Below are 15,000 nucleotides of genomic sequence, written 5' to 3'. Positions count from 1 at the left end.
CTGGGGGTCTTCAAACCCAAAGGCAATTTACCTTTGCTACCTGCCATTGGCGACTGCCCACGAAGCACAGGTAAATAGGGCGCATCCCTTTGTAGCGTTGTTTTTGTTGAGGGGAAAACAGGCGTGCTTTGCGAATAGTACGTGTTTCGCGAACTCTCTCGACAATTCTCTGAAATGTGGTGCGATGAGAAGTAAAACTGAGAGCATGCGCAGAAGGAAATCACCGGGGTATTTAATTACAACGATGGGTAAGCTGCCTGATCGCACCGCGCGTGTCTGGAATACGTAGATAACTTAACCCTTCACGTTAAACTGTACCCGCGGGTCCCTACCATGTCAAAGTAACTTGCCTCAAAGCAAAATGAATTTTGTCTTGAACACTGCCCCAGGCTGTCTGCAAAGTAAAGGTTGGTGATAGTTCTATATTATAATTATTATTCATTTATTTATTTATTTATTTATGTAAGCTTATCTATTATTTATTCCCCCGTTGTTGTTCTTTTTTGTTGTTTTTTTGTTTTGTTTTTGTTGTTTTTTTGGGTGTTTTTTTTGGGGGGGGCGGGGGTTGGGTTTTTTTTTGGTTTTTTTTTTTTTTTTGGTTTTTTGGTTTGTTTGTTTTTTCTCAAGGCCTGACTAAGCGCGTTGGGTTACGCTGCTGGTCAGGCATCTGCTTGGCAGATGTGGTGTAGCGTATATGGTTTGTCCGAACGCAGTGACGCCTCCTTGAGCTACTGAAACTGAAACTGAAACTCTTCCTCCAACGCTGACTGTGCTGACATGATCTTCAAGCGCATCTGTCATGATGCGTTTCAGCAATATGTTGAACAGCGTGGGAGTCAGAAGGCATCCCTGACGGACTCCAACTGAAGTGTGGAACCACTCTCGAATGGAACTGTGTGAATACCGCATTGGTCACTTTTAGAGTATAGTTGCTGGAGTGAGTGAGAGAGAGTGAGGGGGGGAGAGAAAGAGAGAAGGAGAGAGAGAGAGGGGAAGAGAGAGAAAAGAAAAGTCTGTAGTCACTTGGGGAAGAGAATGAAAACATGTTTTTTTTTATCAAGCAAGCAGTTCCATCAGCAGCCTGTTACTATTCTCACAGTTTTGGTATCACTTTGATTTCTATTGTGCTGCGTATTGTGTTATTTGATTTCGTGGTGTGGTGTGCTGTACTGTGTGTGTGTGTGTGTGTGTGTGTGTGTGTGTGTGTGTTGTGTTGTGTTGTGTTGTGTTGTGTCAGATGTGGTGTAGCGTGTATGGATTTGTCCGAACGCAGTGACGCCTCCTTGAGAAAGTGAAACTGAAACTGAAACTGTGTTGTGTCTCAAACAATACTCATGAAATGGAATTCATTCTGATGCTCCGATAAACGCAGAGGTGATAGCAGACACTGAAACAGAATTCTTATTTCAACTGAATGTTTCGTGAACTGTGAAAACAAAAGCTGGTGGATGGGGCAGAGTAGAGGCGCGAGCAGATTAACGAAAATTTGGATAAACACATTTTCAAAGTGGTGATTTTTTATGAAAAGAAACCAACAACCACCAAACGAACCGTAATTACAATGACACTGAAATAGCGAGCAACAGTACAACTATTCTTCTCTTCTTCTTCGTTGTGGGCTGCAATTCCCATGTTCACTCGTATGGACACGGGTGCGCTTTTACGCGCATGACTGTTTTTACCCCGCCATGTAGGCAGCCATATTCCGTTTTCGGGGGTGTGCATGCTGGGTATGTTCTTGTTTCCATAACGCACTGAACTCCGACGTGGATTACAGGATCTTTAACGTGCGTATTTAATTTTCTGCTTGCGTGTACCCACGAAAGGGGTTCAGGCACAAGCAGGTCTGCACATTTATGTTGACCTGGGAGATCGGACAAATCTCCACCCTTTACCCACCAGGCGCCGTAACCGAATTTCGAACCCGGGACACTAAGATTGAAAGTCCAACACTTTAACCACCCGGCTATTGCGCCCGTCTGTACGAGTATTCAATGTCGTTAACTTGATCGGAGTTTAATTGTTTAAGTATACCTCTGAACGTAAACAATATCGTTAACTTAGATTTAAGTTTTACGTTTATTCCTAAAGGAAATCGATATCATAAACGTGACTGATTTGATTATTAAGTTTTACGCGACACGGACGTGGATGAATTGGTCTTCTGACGACGTTATTTTCAATATCTTTATAACTCGATTTCAATATCACGTGGTCTGTGCGAGACTGGGGTGTACTGGTCTTTTTACCGTTGTTTTGACTGACATTAATTTGGGATCTGTTCACCTGGTTGTAAGAACTGACGTAGTCAGCCCTGGGATGGCCTCTTTTGCAGCCGGCTGCATGGCCTGAAAGCATCATGATTCGATTTGAATTGATTTGATTTGATTTCTCGTTTACGTACCTCTCTCTATATGAGCCGAAGGGAAAATAGTGATCATCTTCGGCTTCAATGTGTGCGTTTATTTATTTTGTTTTTGTTTTTGTTTGTTTTTTTAACTTAAAAACAATGATTGCGGGGGTGTGGAGGTTGCGGGTGGTGGTGGTGGGGGCGGGGGGGGGGGGCGGATATTGTACTTGTCTATTGTGTAAATATTTGTTTGCGTGTTATCTATGATAGTACGTTTTGGTGCGTGTATTATACCATGATATTTGTGCCCAGTTTTCTTTTCCAGATAGATGTGTGCTGCTGTTTGTTGTTGTAGGTCTTGTTGTTTCTTTCTCTGTGTGTGTGTGTGTGTGTGTGTGTCTGTGTGTGTGTGTGTGTGTGTGTGTGTGTGTGTGTGTGTGTGTTTTCTTGTTTGTTTGGTTTGTTTTGTGGTGGGGTTTTTTTTGTTTTTTGTTGTTGTTTTTTTGCTGTTGTTTTAAAAATTCTACGCGACGACTACTAGTACTGACAGTGACACACCTTTCATTTCATCAACAGCCTCTGTGCTGACAGAGGTAACTTTGTATTGAACTGGTTATTTTGATGTTGATGATGGGAAGTTGGGTTTTGTTGTAGTTTTTTTTCTCTCCCTTTATAGTTTTTTTTTTTTTCCCTGACGCCCCACGGGAGATACTGGGTCCTCTTTCAGTTGTAAATAGCATCCCCAACTTCTGGAAATGTATGTGCTGGAAAGGTCCACTTTCTTTTTTTTCTTTCTGTCGTCTCTTCCATTATATATATATATATGTATTTGTATTTCTCTTTTTATCACAGCAGATTTCTCTGTATGAAGTTCGGGCTGCTCTCCCCAGGGAGAGTGCGTCGCTACACTGCAGTGCCACCCTTTTTTTTTCCGCGTGCAGTTTTGTTTTTCCTATCGAAGTGGATTTTTCTACATAATTTTGCCAGGAACAATCCATTTGTTGCCGTGCGTTCTTTTACGTGCGCTAAGTGCATGCTGCACACGGAACCTCGGTTTATCGTCTCATCCGAATGACCAGCGTCCAGACCACCACTCAAGGTTTAGTGGAGGGGGAGAAAATATCGGCGGCTGAGCCGTGATTCGAACCAGCGCGCTCAGATACTCTCAGTCCTAGGCGGACACGCTACCTCGACTAGGCCATCACTCCACATATATATATATGTGTAAATTTTTTTGTCCATGTGGTCTATTGAGATATATATTTGCGTTTCTTGAAAATCACGTATAATGTTGGTCTTTTTTCGGTTTTTTTTTTTTTAACTGAATAAGCACTTTGAATTGCATCTTTCACCCGTGTTGTCATTATTTTATAAATGTTGATGTACCATTGTATGATGACTGTTGTGTTTAGCTTATTTCTCATAAATTATCCTGTCATGGCGAAAAATGACGGAATGGTTTGTGCCATGGGTTCATGGCCATGATTATAATATAGTGACTGTATTCATGCATTTTTTTTTTTCTTTCTTCTAAGATATCTTTTTTTTTTCCTTTCTATCCGATACACGACAAACATTGACCTGCCGATGTCGTTCTATTTTCGTGTCTCCATAACTCGGCGAACAGTGATATGGATTACAGAATCTTTATCATGCGTATTTAATTTTCTGCATGCGTATACACACGAAGAGGTTCAGGCACTAGCAGGACTTTACATAATGTTGACCTGGGAGATCGTAAAAAATCCACATAACCCTTAACCCACCATGCGCCGTTACCGAGATTCGAACCAGGGACCCTCAGATTGAAATCCCAACGCTTTAACCACTCGCCTATTCCATCCGTATTGTTCGATTGGACAGCGGTAATTTTCGGCCCTGAAACGGCCCTGTGGGTCGGCTTGGCGGTAAGTAACGATGATATCAGCCGGAAAGGGGGTGGAGATTATACAGGGGAAGAAGATACCGGAGTCACTTTTATGCCCATCGGTTAGGTGTTGGACTTCTGATCCAGTGTCTTATTTATTTATCTATCTTTATTTATTATTATTGTTATTATTATTATTACTACTACCCCTTTTTTATATATTATAATTATTATTTATTTACGTATTTATGTACGCTTATCTATTATTTATTCACCTTTTTTTTTTCTTTTTTCTTTTTCTGAAGGCCTGACTAAGCGCGTTGGGTTACGCTGCTGGTCAGGCATCTGCTTGGCAGATGTGGTGTAGTGTATATGGATTTGTCCGAACGCAGTGACGCCTCCTTGAGCTACTGAAACTGAAACTGTTCACCAACGACCTGGGTTCGGTGCCTCCCTTTGGGCATGGTGTTGCCGGTGTCTTTACTACGGGCAAGGCATTTTACTCAGATTTGGCTCTATACAACTACATATGAGTGGGAACCTGGCTTCGGTCGGGGGGAGGTTATCAAAAGATGGGAGGAGAGAGGACTGGGTACCCACCTAGACGGGCGCAATAGCCAAGTGGTTAAAGCGTTGGACTTTCAATCTGAGGGTCCCGGGTTCGAATCACGGTGACGGCGCCTGGTGGGTAAAGGGTGGAGATTTTTACGATCTCCCAGATCAACATATGTGCAGACCTGCTAGTGCCTGAACCCCCTTCGTGTGTAAACGCATGCAGAAGATCAAATACGCACGTTAAAGATCCTGTAATCCATGTCAGCGTTCGGTGGGTTATGGAAACAAAAACATACCCAGCATGCACACCCCCGAAAACGGAGCAGGGCTGCCTACATGGCGGGGTAAAAACGGTCATGCACGTAAAAGCCCACTCGTGTACATGCGAGTGTACGTGGGAGTTGCAGCCCACGAAAGCAGAAGAAGAAGGGTACCCACCTTAATCCTATGCCAAGCCCTGGACAGACAATAAATTTTTTTTAATATGGGTTAGTTGTCCCGACGGCCGTAGAAGGTTATGGGGACCTTTTCCTTTTTTTTTTTTTTTTTTTTATTGAAACATCCGGAATCATTACTTTACTTGATACCATCAGCTAATACTGATATTGTATTCATTGCTTTTATTCGTGTGTGGTGTAGTACTCCACTTAAAAAAAGGGGGGAAAAAGACTGTACTTTAAAAAAAAAAAAAGTGATATTCTGTTATTTTTCAAGTTGTCACAGTTGTTATGTTCTCTTGTTTTTTTGAAAGCTGTTACAGATATGTTCTCTTACTTTTCAAATTGTCACGTGCACGGCATGGAATGTTCTCTTGTATTTCAAACAGTCACGTGTATGTTGTTCATGTTTGGATACCTAGGTACCCAACAGTGTGAAAAGCATTGTTTTGGACAGTATTATGTTGTTGTTGTTGGTGGTGGTGGTGGTCGTCTTTCACCCAGGAACTCGGCGCCGTCAAAGGGGAAGGGAGAGCAGCGAGAGAGAAGCGGTGAATGTAGGGACACTGAGGTATGACGGGGTTTTCTCCCTTGCAATTTTGTTAGGGGGAGGGGGTGTAACCCGATGTAAGATGAGTATAATGAGTTGGGTTGGGTTTTTTTTTTTTGTGTGTGTGTGTGTTTTGTCTATGCTGAGAGAGAGAAATTTATATGTATTCGTAACAGATGCATGTTTGAGTGCATATACATAAGGGAAGGGGTTGCGTGCGTGTATGTGTATGTGTTTGTGTGTGTGTGTGTGTGTGTGTGCAAGAATGTGCATGCGAGAGGGAGGGAGAGTGAGTGACTGTGTGTTGGACGTGTCACGTGTAATGTAGTTTCTTTCCAGCGTTCTTCAGTACTGGATTAGCACATACTTTGGATCATTTTAACATCACGCATTTCGCTTGGCAGTCGTTTTCTTTGCTTTGTCATGTGGCGTTATTGATCATTTCTTGGGCTATTTGACAAAAAAAACAAAAAAAAAACACACATAGCTGTCAAAACTTGCCACTCACATGTACAACATATAACTTTTATTTTTCATTTTTATGTTTTCTTTCTGTCTACTTTGGTGACCAAACAACAACAAAAAAAACAATCATGATCAACAATACTCTGAAAACAAGAAAATATTAAAATGTCAAGTGTGTTCTGCTGTATATGTTAGAGTAGAAAATGTTTGCTTGCTTACATGTGTGTGCATTGTGTGTGTGTGTGTGTGAGAGAGAGAGAGAGAGAGAGAGAGAGAGAGAGAGAGAGAGAGAGAGAAAGGGGCGTCATGGCAGAGTCAGTCAGAATTTGGCCTTGTGATGCAGTGTTCACCAGTGTTGATGGCTCGAGGCCCTGTTTCGGCATGGTGTTGTGTCCTTGGGAAAGGCATTTAACTCAGATTTTCCTCACTCCACCTGACTTAGTCGGAGAAGGTTCAAACGGTGGGCTAGAGGAGAGGACTGGGCCCCACCTTCCTATGCCGAGCCCTTGACACGGTGGATATGACTTCACTGACCCCAGATGGGCGTAATAGGCTACAGAACCATTAGGAACCCTGGAGTGAGTGTGGTGAGGCCCAGCTCTTCTTCAACCAACGACTGAACCCTGCAGTGTGTGTGTATGTGGATCTGGGTTCTTGCAGTAGATCCATAATATTCGGTACTACTCCCTCCTTCCACGGTTGCTGTTTCCTACCCACATGCCCTGTTGTCCAGCATCTGTCAATAAACGTCGTATTAATGATACTGATGTAAATCTGTTTAATCTGCTCCCTCTGTACGAGCGTCAAAAGAGATAACGATGATAGCGTTTCACCGCCGCTGACATCGTTAAAATGTTGCAAGCAGATGGTTCTCGCACTGAAGAGGTGAATGAAGTCAAAGGAATACCACATTTCTAACGCCCAAAGTTACAGGCTGGGCCATTCAGACACCCACTGGACATCGGACAGGGTCTCTGTGGGAGAAAGAAAGGGAGGAGACTGGTCGTCCTGAGTGAGTTAATACAACACAGTGTGTATCTCCCAGTACAAGGGAACCTGCTTGAAGCACAGCTCCAGTCACAATGAAAGTACACCAGCAGCGCGTGCACTGACAAGGCAACAAGGCATATCTTGTCAAGTTTCAACACTCACATCTGTGTCATCTTGGTTACAGTAACACTCACGTTTGTGTCATCTAATTGGTTACAGTAACACTCACGTTTGTGTCATCTTGGTTACAGTAACACTCATCTTGGTTACAGTAACACTCACGTCTGTGTCATCTTGGTTACAGTAACACTCACGTTTGTGTCATCTTGGTTACAGTTACACTCACGTCTGTGTCATCTTGGTTACAGTAACACTCACGTTTGTGTCATCTTGGTTACAGTAACACTCACGTTTGTGTCATCTTGGTTACAGTAACACTCATCTTGGTTACAGTAACACTCACGTTTGTGTCATCTTGGTTACAGTAAACTTTTCCCCCAATGGCCAAGTCAGAACGATGGATGAATTTTCTGTAACTGCAATGACTTTTTTTCTTTCTTCTGGTGTTCTGCAAGAAACTTCTGTTTATACACATTTGTTTAAAAGAATTAAGTTTCCCACAGCTTTTTTCTTTCTTTCTTTCTGTCTGTCTTTTTTCTTCTTCTTTTTTCTTTTTTCTCTTTTTTTTCTTTCTTTTTTTCCCTTTTTTTTTTTTTTTTTTTTTTTTTTTACTGCCACGTAGGCAGTGAATTCATAATCCACTATGTCTAGGGCTCAGCATCCCAATTCTCTCCCTTCCACAACCAAAGTCAGGTACCCCACTGTACCCCATTTACACCTGAGTGGTGAGGAAAAAATCAGATTAATGTGCTTTTACCAAGGACAACAGCCAGCTAAAAAAAAAAAGGTCTGGAACCTGCTCACTGGTCACCACAGGGTCAGATGTCCAACATCCAAACTGATTCTGCCTCAGAGCCATCATGACTGACAGACATGTACAATCACAAACACACTTGCTCCCAAGTTTCAGTTTCAGTTTCAGTAGCTCAAGGAGGCGTCACTGCGTTCGGACAAATCCATATACGCTACACCACATCTGCCAAGCAGATGCCTGACCAGCAGCGTAACCCAACGCGCTTAGTCAGGCCTTGAGGGAAAAAAAAAGAAAAAAAGGTGAATAAATAATAGATAAGCTTACACAAATAAATAAATAAATAAATAATAACTATAATGTAAAAAAAAAAAAAAAAAAAAATGAGGTAGTAGTAAAAAAAAATTTAAAAAAAAAAAAAAGATAACAATGATGATAAATAAGCAAATAGATGTAAAACATGAAGACACACATTCACATATACACCCACACATGCATAACAGATATGCACCGAACATGCAGTTTCACAGATATGAAAGCTCCCAAACCAGCTCTCTTTGTTCACATTTAGCGAGAGAAAGTTTAGGGAGAGTTAAATAAAAAAATTAAAAAAACACCACAATGCACATCAAGTTTCAGAAGCAACAACAGCGTCAGTATCAGTATCAGTAGCTCAAGGAGGCGTCACTGCGTTAGGTCAAATCTATATACGCTACACATCTGCCAAGCAGATGCCTGACCAGCAGCGTAACCCAACGCGCTTAGGCCTTGAGAAAATAATAAATAAATAAAATAAAATAAATAATAATAATAATAAACAAAATAAAATAAAATAGAATGAAAAATAATTTTTTTTATAATAATAAATAATAATAATAATAATAAATGTTAATTAAAAATAATTAATAATAATAATAATAACAACAACAAAAAAAAGCACAAACTACATCATTCAAATCCATTCCACACCACCAAGATTAGAAGCACTGAGCGGTACACAGTATATCTATCACAAAACGTTGCACATCCACCAGACACTGCAAAAAGTACAAACACTGACCAGTACATAGACATATTGCCCATTAACATCTAGTTGATACAGTGAAGTTCAAAATACTGACAGGAACAGATACAAATTACTGACCGGTACATGGATATATATATATTGCCAATAAAATCTAGCTGATCCGGTTTGGTACAAAATACTGACCAGTACATAGATATGCCACTTGTATAAGACAAGGCTGTCTTTGATATACAACAGTATAAACAGGCCTTCACATTGATGTCTGAATCACGGTTACACTGATGACCACAAACACTGTATGCTAAAACTGATGGCGGTGGTTTCATCTTGGTTTTAGCACAGATGTTAAGGTAATAATCATGTTCGAATACATTTTTGATGGCATTCACGACTGTAAATGTGGAAATAATCTCAACAGTAAAATGTAAGTGTACATCCACTTATCACCTCTCTTTCCTCTCAGTCCAAAACACACCACACTCTCACTCTCTCTTTCTCTTTCAGACACAAAAAACTCTCTCACTCTCTCTTTCTCTTTCACACACACAAAACTCTCTCACTCTCTCTTTCTCTTTCATACACACAACTCTCTCTCTCTCTTCTCTCTCTCTCTCTCTGTCTCCTCTCTCTCTCTCTCCTCTCTTTCTGTCTCCTCTCTCTGTCTTCTCTCTCTCTCCTCTCTCTTCTCTCTCTCTCTCTCTGTCTCCTCTCTCTTCTCTCCCTCCTCTCTTTCTCCTCTCTCTCTCTCCTCTCTCTCTCTCTCCTCTCTCTTCTCTCTTTCTGTCTCCTCTCTCTTCTCTCTCTCTCTCTCTCTCTCTCCTCTCTCTTCTCTCTCTCTCTCTCTCCTCTCTCTTCTCTCTTTCTGTCTCCTCTCTCTGTCTCCTCTCACTCTCCTCTCTCTTCTCTCTCTCCTCTCTTTCTCCTCTCACTCTCCTCTCTCTCTCTCTCTCTCTCTCCTCTCTCTCTCTCTCTCTCTCTCCTCTCTCTCTCCTCTCTCTCTCTCTCTCTCCTCTCTTTCTCCTCTCACTCTCCTCTCTCTCTCTCTCCTCTCTCTTCTCTCTTTCTCCCTCTCTGTCTCCTCTCACTCTCCTCTCTCTTTCTCACTCTTTCTTTCTCTTTCATGCACACAAAACTCTCTCTCTCTCTCTGTCACACACACACACACACACACACACACACACAATCACACACACACATTCACACAAACTCATGCATGCACATAACAAAACCTGTCAAAGAACACAAAATATATAACATAAGAAACTTGAATCTGAAGCCAACGTTTATGAAGACCTGTCTCACTGCAGATGAGAGATGATTCTATTTTGGTGTAAACATTCAAACTGAGCACTATCAATACTCATGAACAATATAAAACATAACTGTCAAAGGCTATACCGTATACTTTTCCTAAAAGAATTACAATTTACTTCAAACAGTACACTGCTTGAACTGTGTGAAGTACAACTTACTACCATTAAGAGATGGCTTAACTACAGGAATTGTAATTCACTGTGAACAAGAGACTGCATTCATTTTTTTTCTTCTTATGCAAGACCAGTATAACATCATATTATGCTTACAAACTGCGCAGGTCAATAACTAGCCTGTCATTATTTCTGCAAATAACAACAGCAACTGGAAAAAAAACCAAAAAAACATTTCTTGCAACATCTCTAAATCCTCAAACCACCATCAGTTCCAGTTATCCAGTCAGGAAGCAATTCACATACCTGTAATCCCTGTCAGCATTTGGTGGGTTACGGAAACAAGAACATGTGGAGTGATGGCCTAGAGGTAACACGTCCGCCTAGGAAACGAGAGAATCTGAGCGCGCTGGATCGAATCACGGCTCAGCCGCCGATATTTCCTCTCCCTCCACTAGACCTTGAGTGGTGGTCTGGACGCTAGTCATTCGGATGAGATGATAAACTGAGGTCCCGTGTGCAGCATGCACTTAGCGCACGTAAAAGAACCCATGGCAACAAAAGGATTGTTCCTGGCAAAATTCTGTAGAAGAATCCACTTCGATAGGAAAAACAAATAAAACCGCACGCAGGAAAAAATACCAAAAAAAATGGGTGGCGCTGTAGTGTAGCGACGTGCTCTCCCTGGGGAGAGCAGCCCGAATTTCACACAGAGAAATCTGTCGTGATAAAAAGAAATACAAATACAAATACCCAGCATCCACCATCCCCAAAAATGGAGTGTGGCTGCCTACAAGTTAAAAACACCCACACACATAAAATCCCATTAGTAGATATACAAGTGAACATGGGAGTTGCAGTCCATGAAAGCAAAAGAATAAACAAAATGAATTATCCAAGATCTGAGATTGTGCTGATGTACATAATACGCTTGCAGGTACAGAGTGTGTGTGTGTGTGTGTGTGTGTGTGTGTGTGTACATAAGCTTACAGTTGAGACAACTTCTTCTTCTTCTTCTTTTCGGTCGCACTTGTCACAGAGTCAGGCTGGCCTGCGAGACAAATGTCGTCGTGGCTTCCAGGTCTTGTCTGCAGCCGTAGAGCTTGGTGCGTAGTGGGGTCGCTTCTGGCCACACGGTGTCTCTCAGTCCCTGGTGGAGGGGACAAGTCTGCAGAACATGTTCTGGTGTTTGGTCTTCAAGACCACAGGGACAGGTCTGTGATGGTGCCAGCTTCAGCTTCTTGAACATGTGCGCGTTAAGGCGGCAGTGTCCTGTGCGTAAGCGCATAATTGCTACCTGCTGCCAGCGTTCAAGCTCGTGATATGCATCCCTTGTGGCTTGTGGTCGTAGTGAGTTGAGACAACAGCAAACTGAGAGCTGTATAATAAATGGTCTCTCCACACTGACTAATTCATTCACAGCTTAGTCCTTTTGTGAAAGACTGTGACTCTCAAACCAGGAGGTCAGATTGCACTGGTTCTTAGTGCTGCAGTCTGGGGGGCTAGTTGGCCTTTGGGAACCATCCCACTGCCGACTGTCCTGAAACCCTCTTGGCCGAGAGACTGGGGATGTAACTTGGGCAAGACACTCTCCACTACAATCAAATTCCAGCCCAGACAGTCAGGACAGCAGTTGTCTCCCCTGCTGTTCTGGTGGTCATAGTTGGACACAACACTCCACAGATATCGTAAAGCAGCGCTCCACAGACATCACAAAGTTATCAATGCTTAACATTCTGTCTGATTATTTGTCCACAGGGGGGCAGGGGTGGGTGGGTAGGAGGAGGGGGGAACAACAGTTTCAGTATCAGTTTCAGTAGCTCAAGGAGGCGTCACTGCGTTCGGACAAATCCATATACGCTACACCACATCTGCCAAGCAGATGCCTGACCAGCGGCGTAGCCCAACGCGTTTAGTCAGGCCTTGAGAACAACAGGAGAACAACAGCTTTCTAACAACATGGCCAGAGCTTTCATCCCTATGGACACATCAGCTTACAACTTGAATTATGTTTCTCTTTGGCATTTAGCTTTAACTACAACTTTTCTACGGCTTACCAGTTCACATCTATACAGGCCACCTGATTGCTAAGTTTGCACTGAGGTAGAAAGTTAGATGATAATAATAACGTTTTCTTTGACAAAAGCAGGTAATCACAAATTAAAAATGGAATGGCAGGTCAGTTCAGTGACTATGGGATCATCAAGTGTTAAGTCAGTGTGGATAAGCACACATATGTATATATTCACATGCATGCACACAAACGTGCATACACACATGCATGCACTCTCTCTCTCTCTCTCTCTCTCTCTCTCTCTCACACACACACACACACACACACACACACACACATATATATATTCAAAGGCAAGCTGGATCAATACAAAAAAATAAAAATAAAAAAATACCTGAGACATAACTGGCTCTCAAATGCTCAACTTAGATCATAACCAAAGAAAAAAAGTTGACAAATGTTCTCTTCTTTTCACAAGCACAGAGACTGTTCTTCCACTGTTCCCAAGACAGGTATTTCCACTGAGAATATGTCTGGCCCACAACAACAAATGACACATTTCACACACTCTGCAGAATATCAAACTCTCACACATGACACATTTCACACATGCACTAAGGACACCAAACACACAGGTGACACATTTCACACACACACCAAGGACATAAAACTCTCATAGACAACACATTTCACACACATTCTGAGGAAATCAAACTCACAAATGGGGGCCACATTTCACACACACTCCAAGGACATCAGACTCTCACAGATGACATCGCTCACACACTACAAGGGCAGCAAACTCACACATATGGCATGTTTCACACACACTAAGGAATCAAACTCACACAGATGACACACTTCACACACACTCTGAGGACATCAAACTCACAGAAGACGTGTTTCACACACACACATGTTTCAAACCAACCCTCTCACAGATCTTCCCCGTTCAGCAGCCCACTCTCTTCATCATCCAAAGAGTCAAGGTCATAGGGGTCACTCGGGCTGTCAAGGTCAAGGTGATCCAGGTGAAGATTAGACAAAGGGTCTGCATCCATGACTGGTCATGCAGAACAAAGAGAACAATCAGCAAACTTCAAACAGAGTCACAAAAGCAGTTCCACAAGTATAATATCTAATGATTTCATAACTGCATGCGCAACATATCTTAAACCAATATTCCATGCATTAATAATCATTAGATACACAATGAGTCTTTATCGTTGAAAAATATGACAAGCAGTTACAGAATTTTCTTTATAAAACAAATCTCTGAATTAGGGATAACAACAACAAAAACAAAACAAAAAATTCAAACACGCACACACCCACAAACACACAAACACACAATAAAACATGTAGGCTCCATACTCCGCACACCAACAACCTCCCCTCCCTCCCTCCCTCCTGTCTCCCCCGAGCACCCCATCTCACAGTGAAGCTTGCACTCATCTCACTCACTCACTCACTCACTCACCTGTGCTGACTTTGGTGCCTGGCTCCCAACCTGAGAAGGAGGAGGAGTGGGAGGACAGCTGCTGAGAATCCGCGACCCCGCCCTCTTTCTTCTCTCTCCGTCGCTGCCGCTGTGTGCGACCTGTGCTGCTGCCGCCGCTCGCCTTGCTCCCCTCTACGCCTGTCGTGGAACCCAACCGCAAATCGTCCAACACGCCATCGAAAACATCGCCGACGTCATCATCATCATCATCATCATCGTCAAAGACGGCGTGAAGCTCGGACGATTTCGCTGCACTGCTTCTTGGCGCCTTGCTCTTCACGCCCACAATCTCCTCCAGGTCATCGCTCAGGGCTTCGTTGTCGACAGGAAGGTCAAGGTCAAACTCGTTGGTGAGGCCAAGGTCGTCTAGATCACTGTCATCGTCATCGTTGTCGTCATCATCTAAAAAGTCCTCGAAAGTCACTTTGGATCTGAAGGATGTGGAAGGTTTTCCTGTGGCAAAGCCTGTGGAGAGGTGTGGGGGGGGGGGGGGGGGGGTGGAGGAAACAAATCCATTGTTTGTCAATACCAGAAAAAAATGATCACAAATAAACAAACAAAAACAAAACAAAAAAACAACAAAAAATACTAACAGTGTGGACAACAGGCAGTATCTATACAGTAGTTTCTGAAATGAGGTTAAAGGTTCTACAGTCTTTTATGGCCAGGGGGTGGGGGCAGTGAATTCATATCCACTGTGCCAAGGGGCTTGGCACATGAAGGCAGGGGCCCATTCCTCACCTTCAGCCATGTGGAGTGTTGTCCTAGAGGTAACGCGTCCGCCTAAGAAGCGAGAGGCTCAGCCGCCGATATTTTCTCACCCTCCACTAGACCCTGAGTGGTGATCTGGACACTAGTCATTTGGATGAGACGATAAACCAAGGTCCCGTATGCAGCTTGCACTTAGCGCACGTAAAAGAACCCACGGCAACAAAAGGGTTATTCC

The 15,000-nt window shown here is 42.8% G+C and overlaps 1 protein-coding gene across 1 annotated transcript in view; it reads right to left on the bottom strand.

The window, feature by feature from the left end:
* Nucleotides 1–12,953: 12,953 nt before the first annotated feature.
* The window catches only part of LOC143295171 (uncharacterized), a 21,540-nt gene continuing 19,493 nt past the window's right edge, over nucleotides 12,954–15,000 (bottom strand). The window contains exons 11-12 of the mRNA XM_076606743.1: nucleotides 14,034–14,519; nucleotides 12,954–13,616 (exon numbers count right to left, since the gene is read on the bottom strand). Coding sequence (XP_076462858.1) covers nucleotides 13,489–13,616; nucleotides 14,034–14,519 — 614 coding nt within the window. The 3' untranslated portion in view covers nucleotides 12,954–13,488. The remainder of the gene's footprint in view (nucleotides 13,617–14,033; nucleotides 14,520–15,000) is intronic.

This window comes from Babylonia areolata, chromosome 20, assembly GCF_041734735.1.
Source record: "Babylonia areolata isolate BAREFJ2019XMU chromosome 20, ASM4173473v1, whole genome shotgun sequence".
Classification (NCBI taxonomy): domain Eukaryota; kingdom Metazoa; phylum Mollusca; class Gastropoda; order Neogastropoda; family Buccinidae; genus Babylonia; species Babylonia areolata.
The sequence above is the reverse complement of the archived record's forward strand: the minus strand, read 5'-3'. Positions and strand labels throughout refer to the sequence as shown.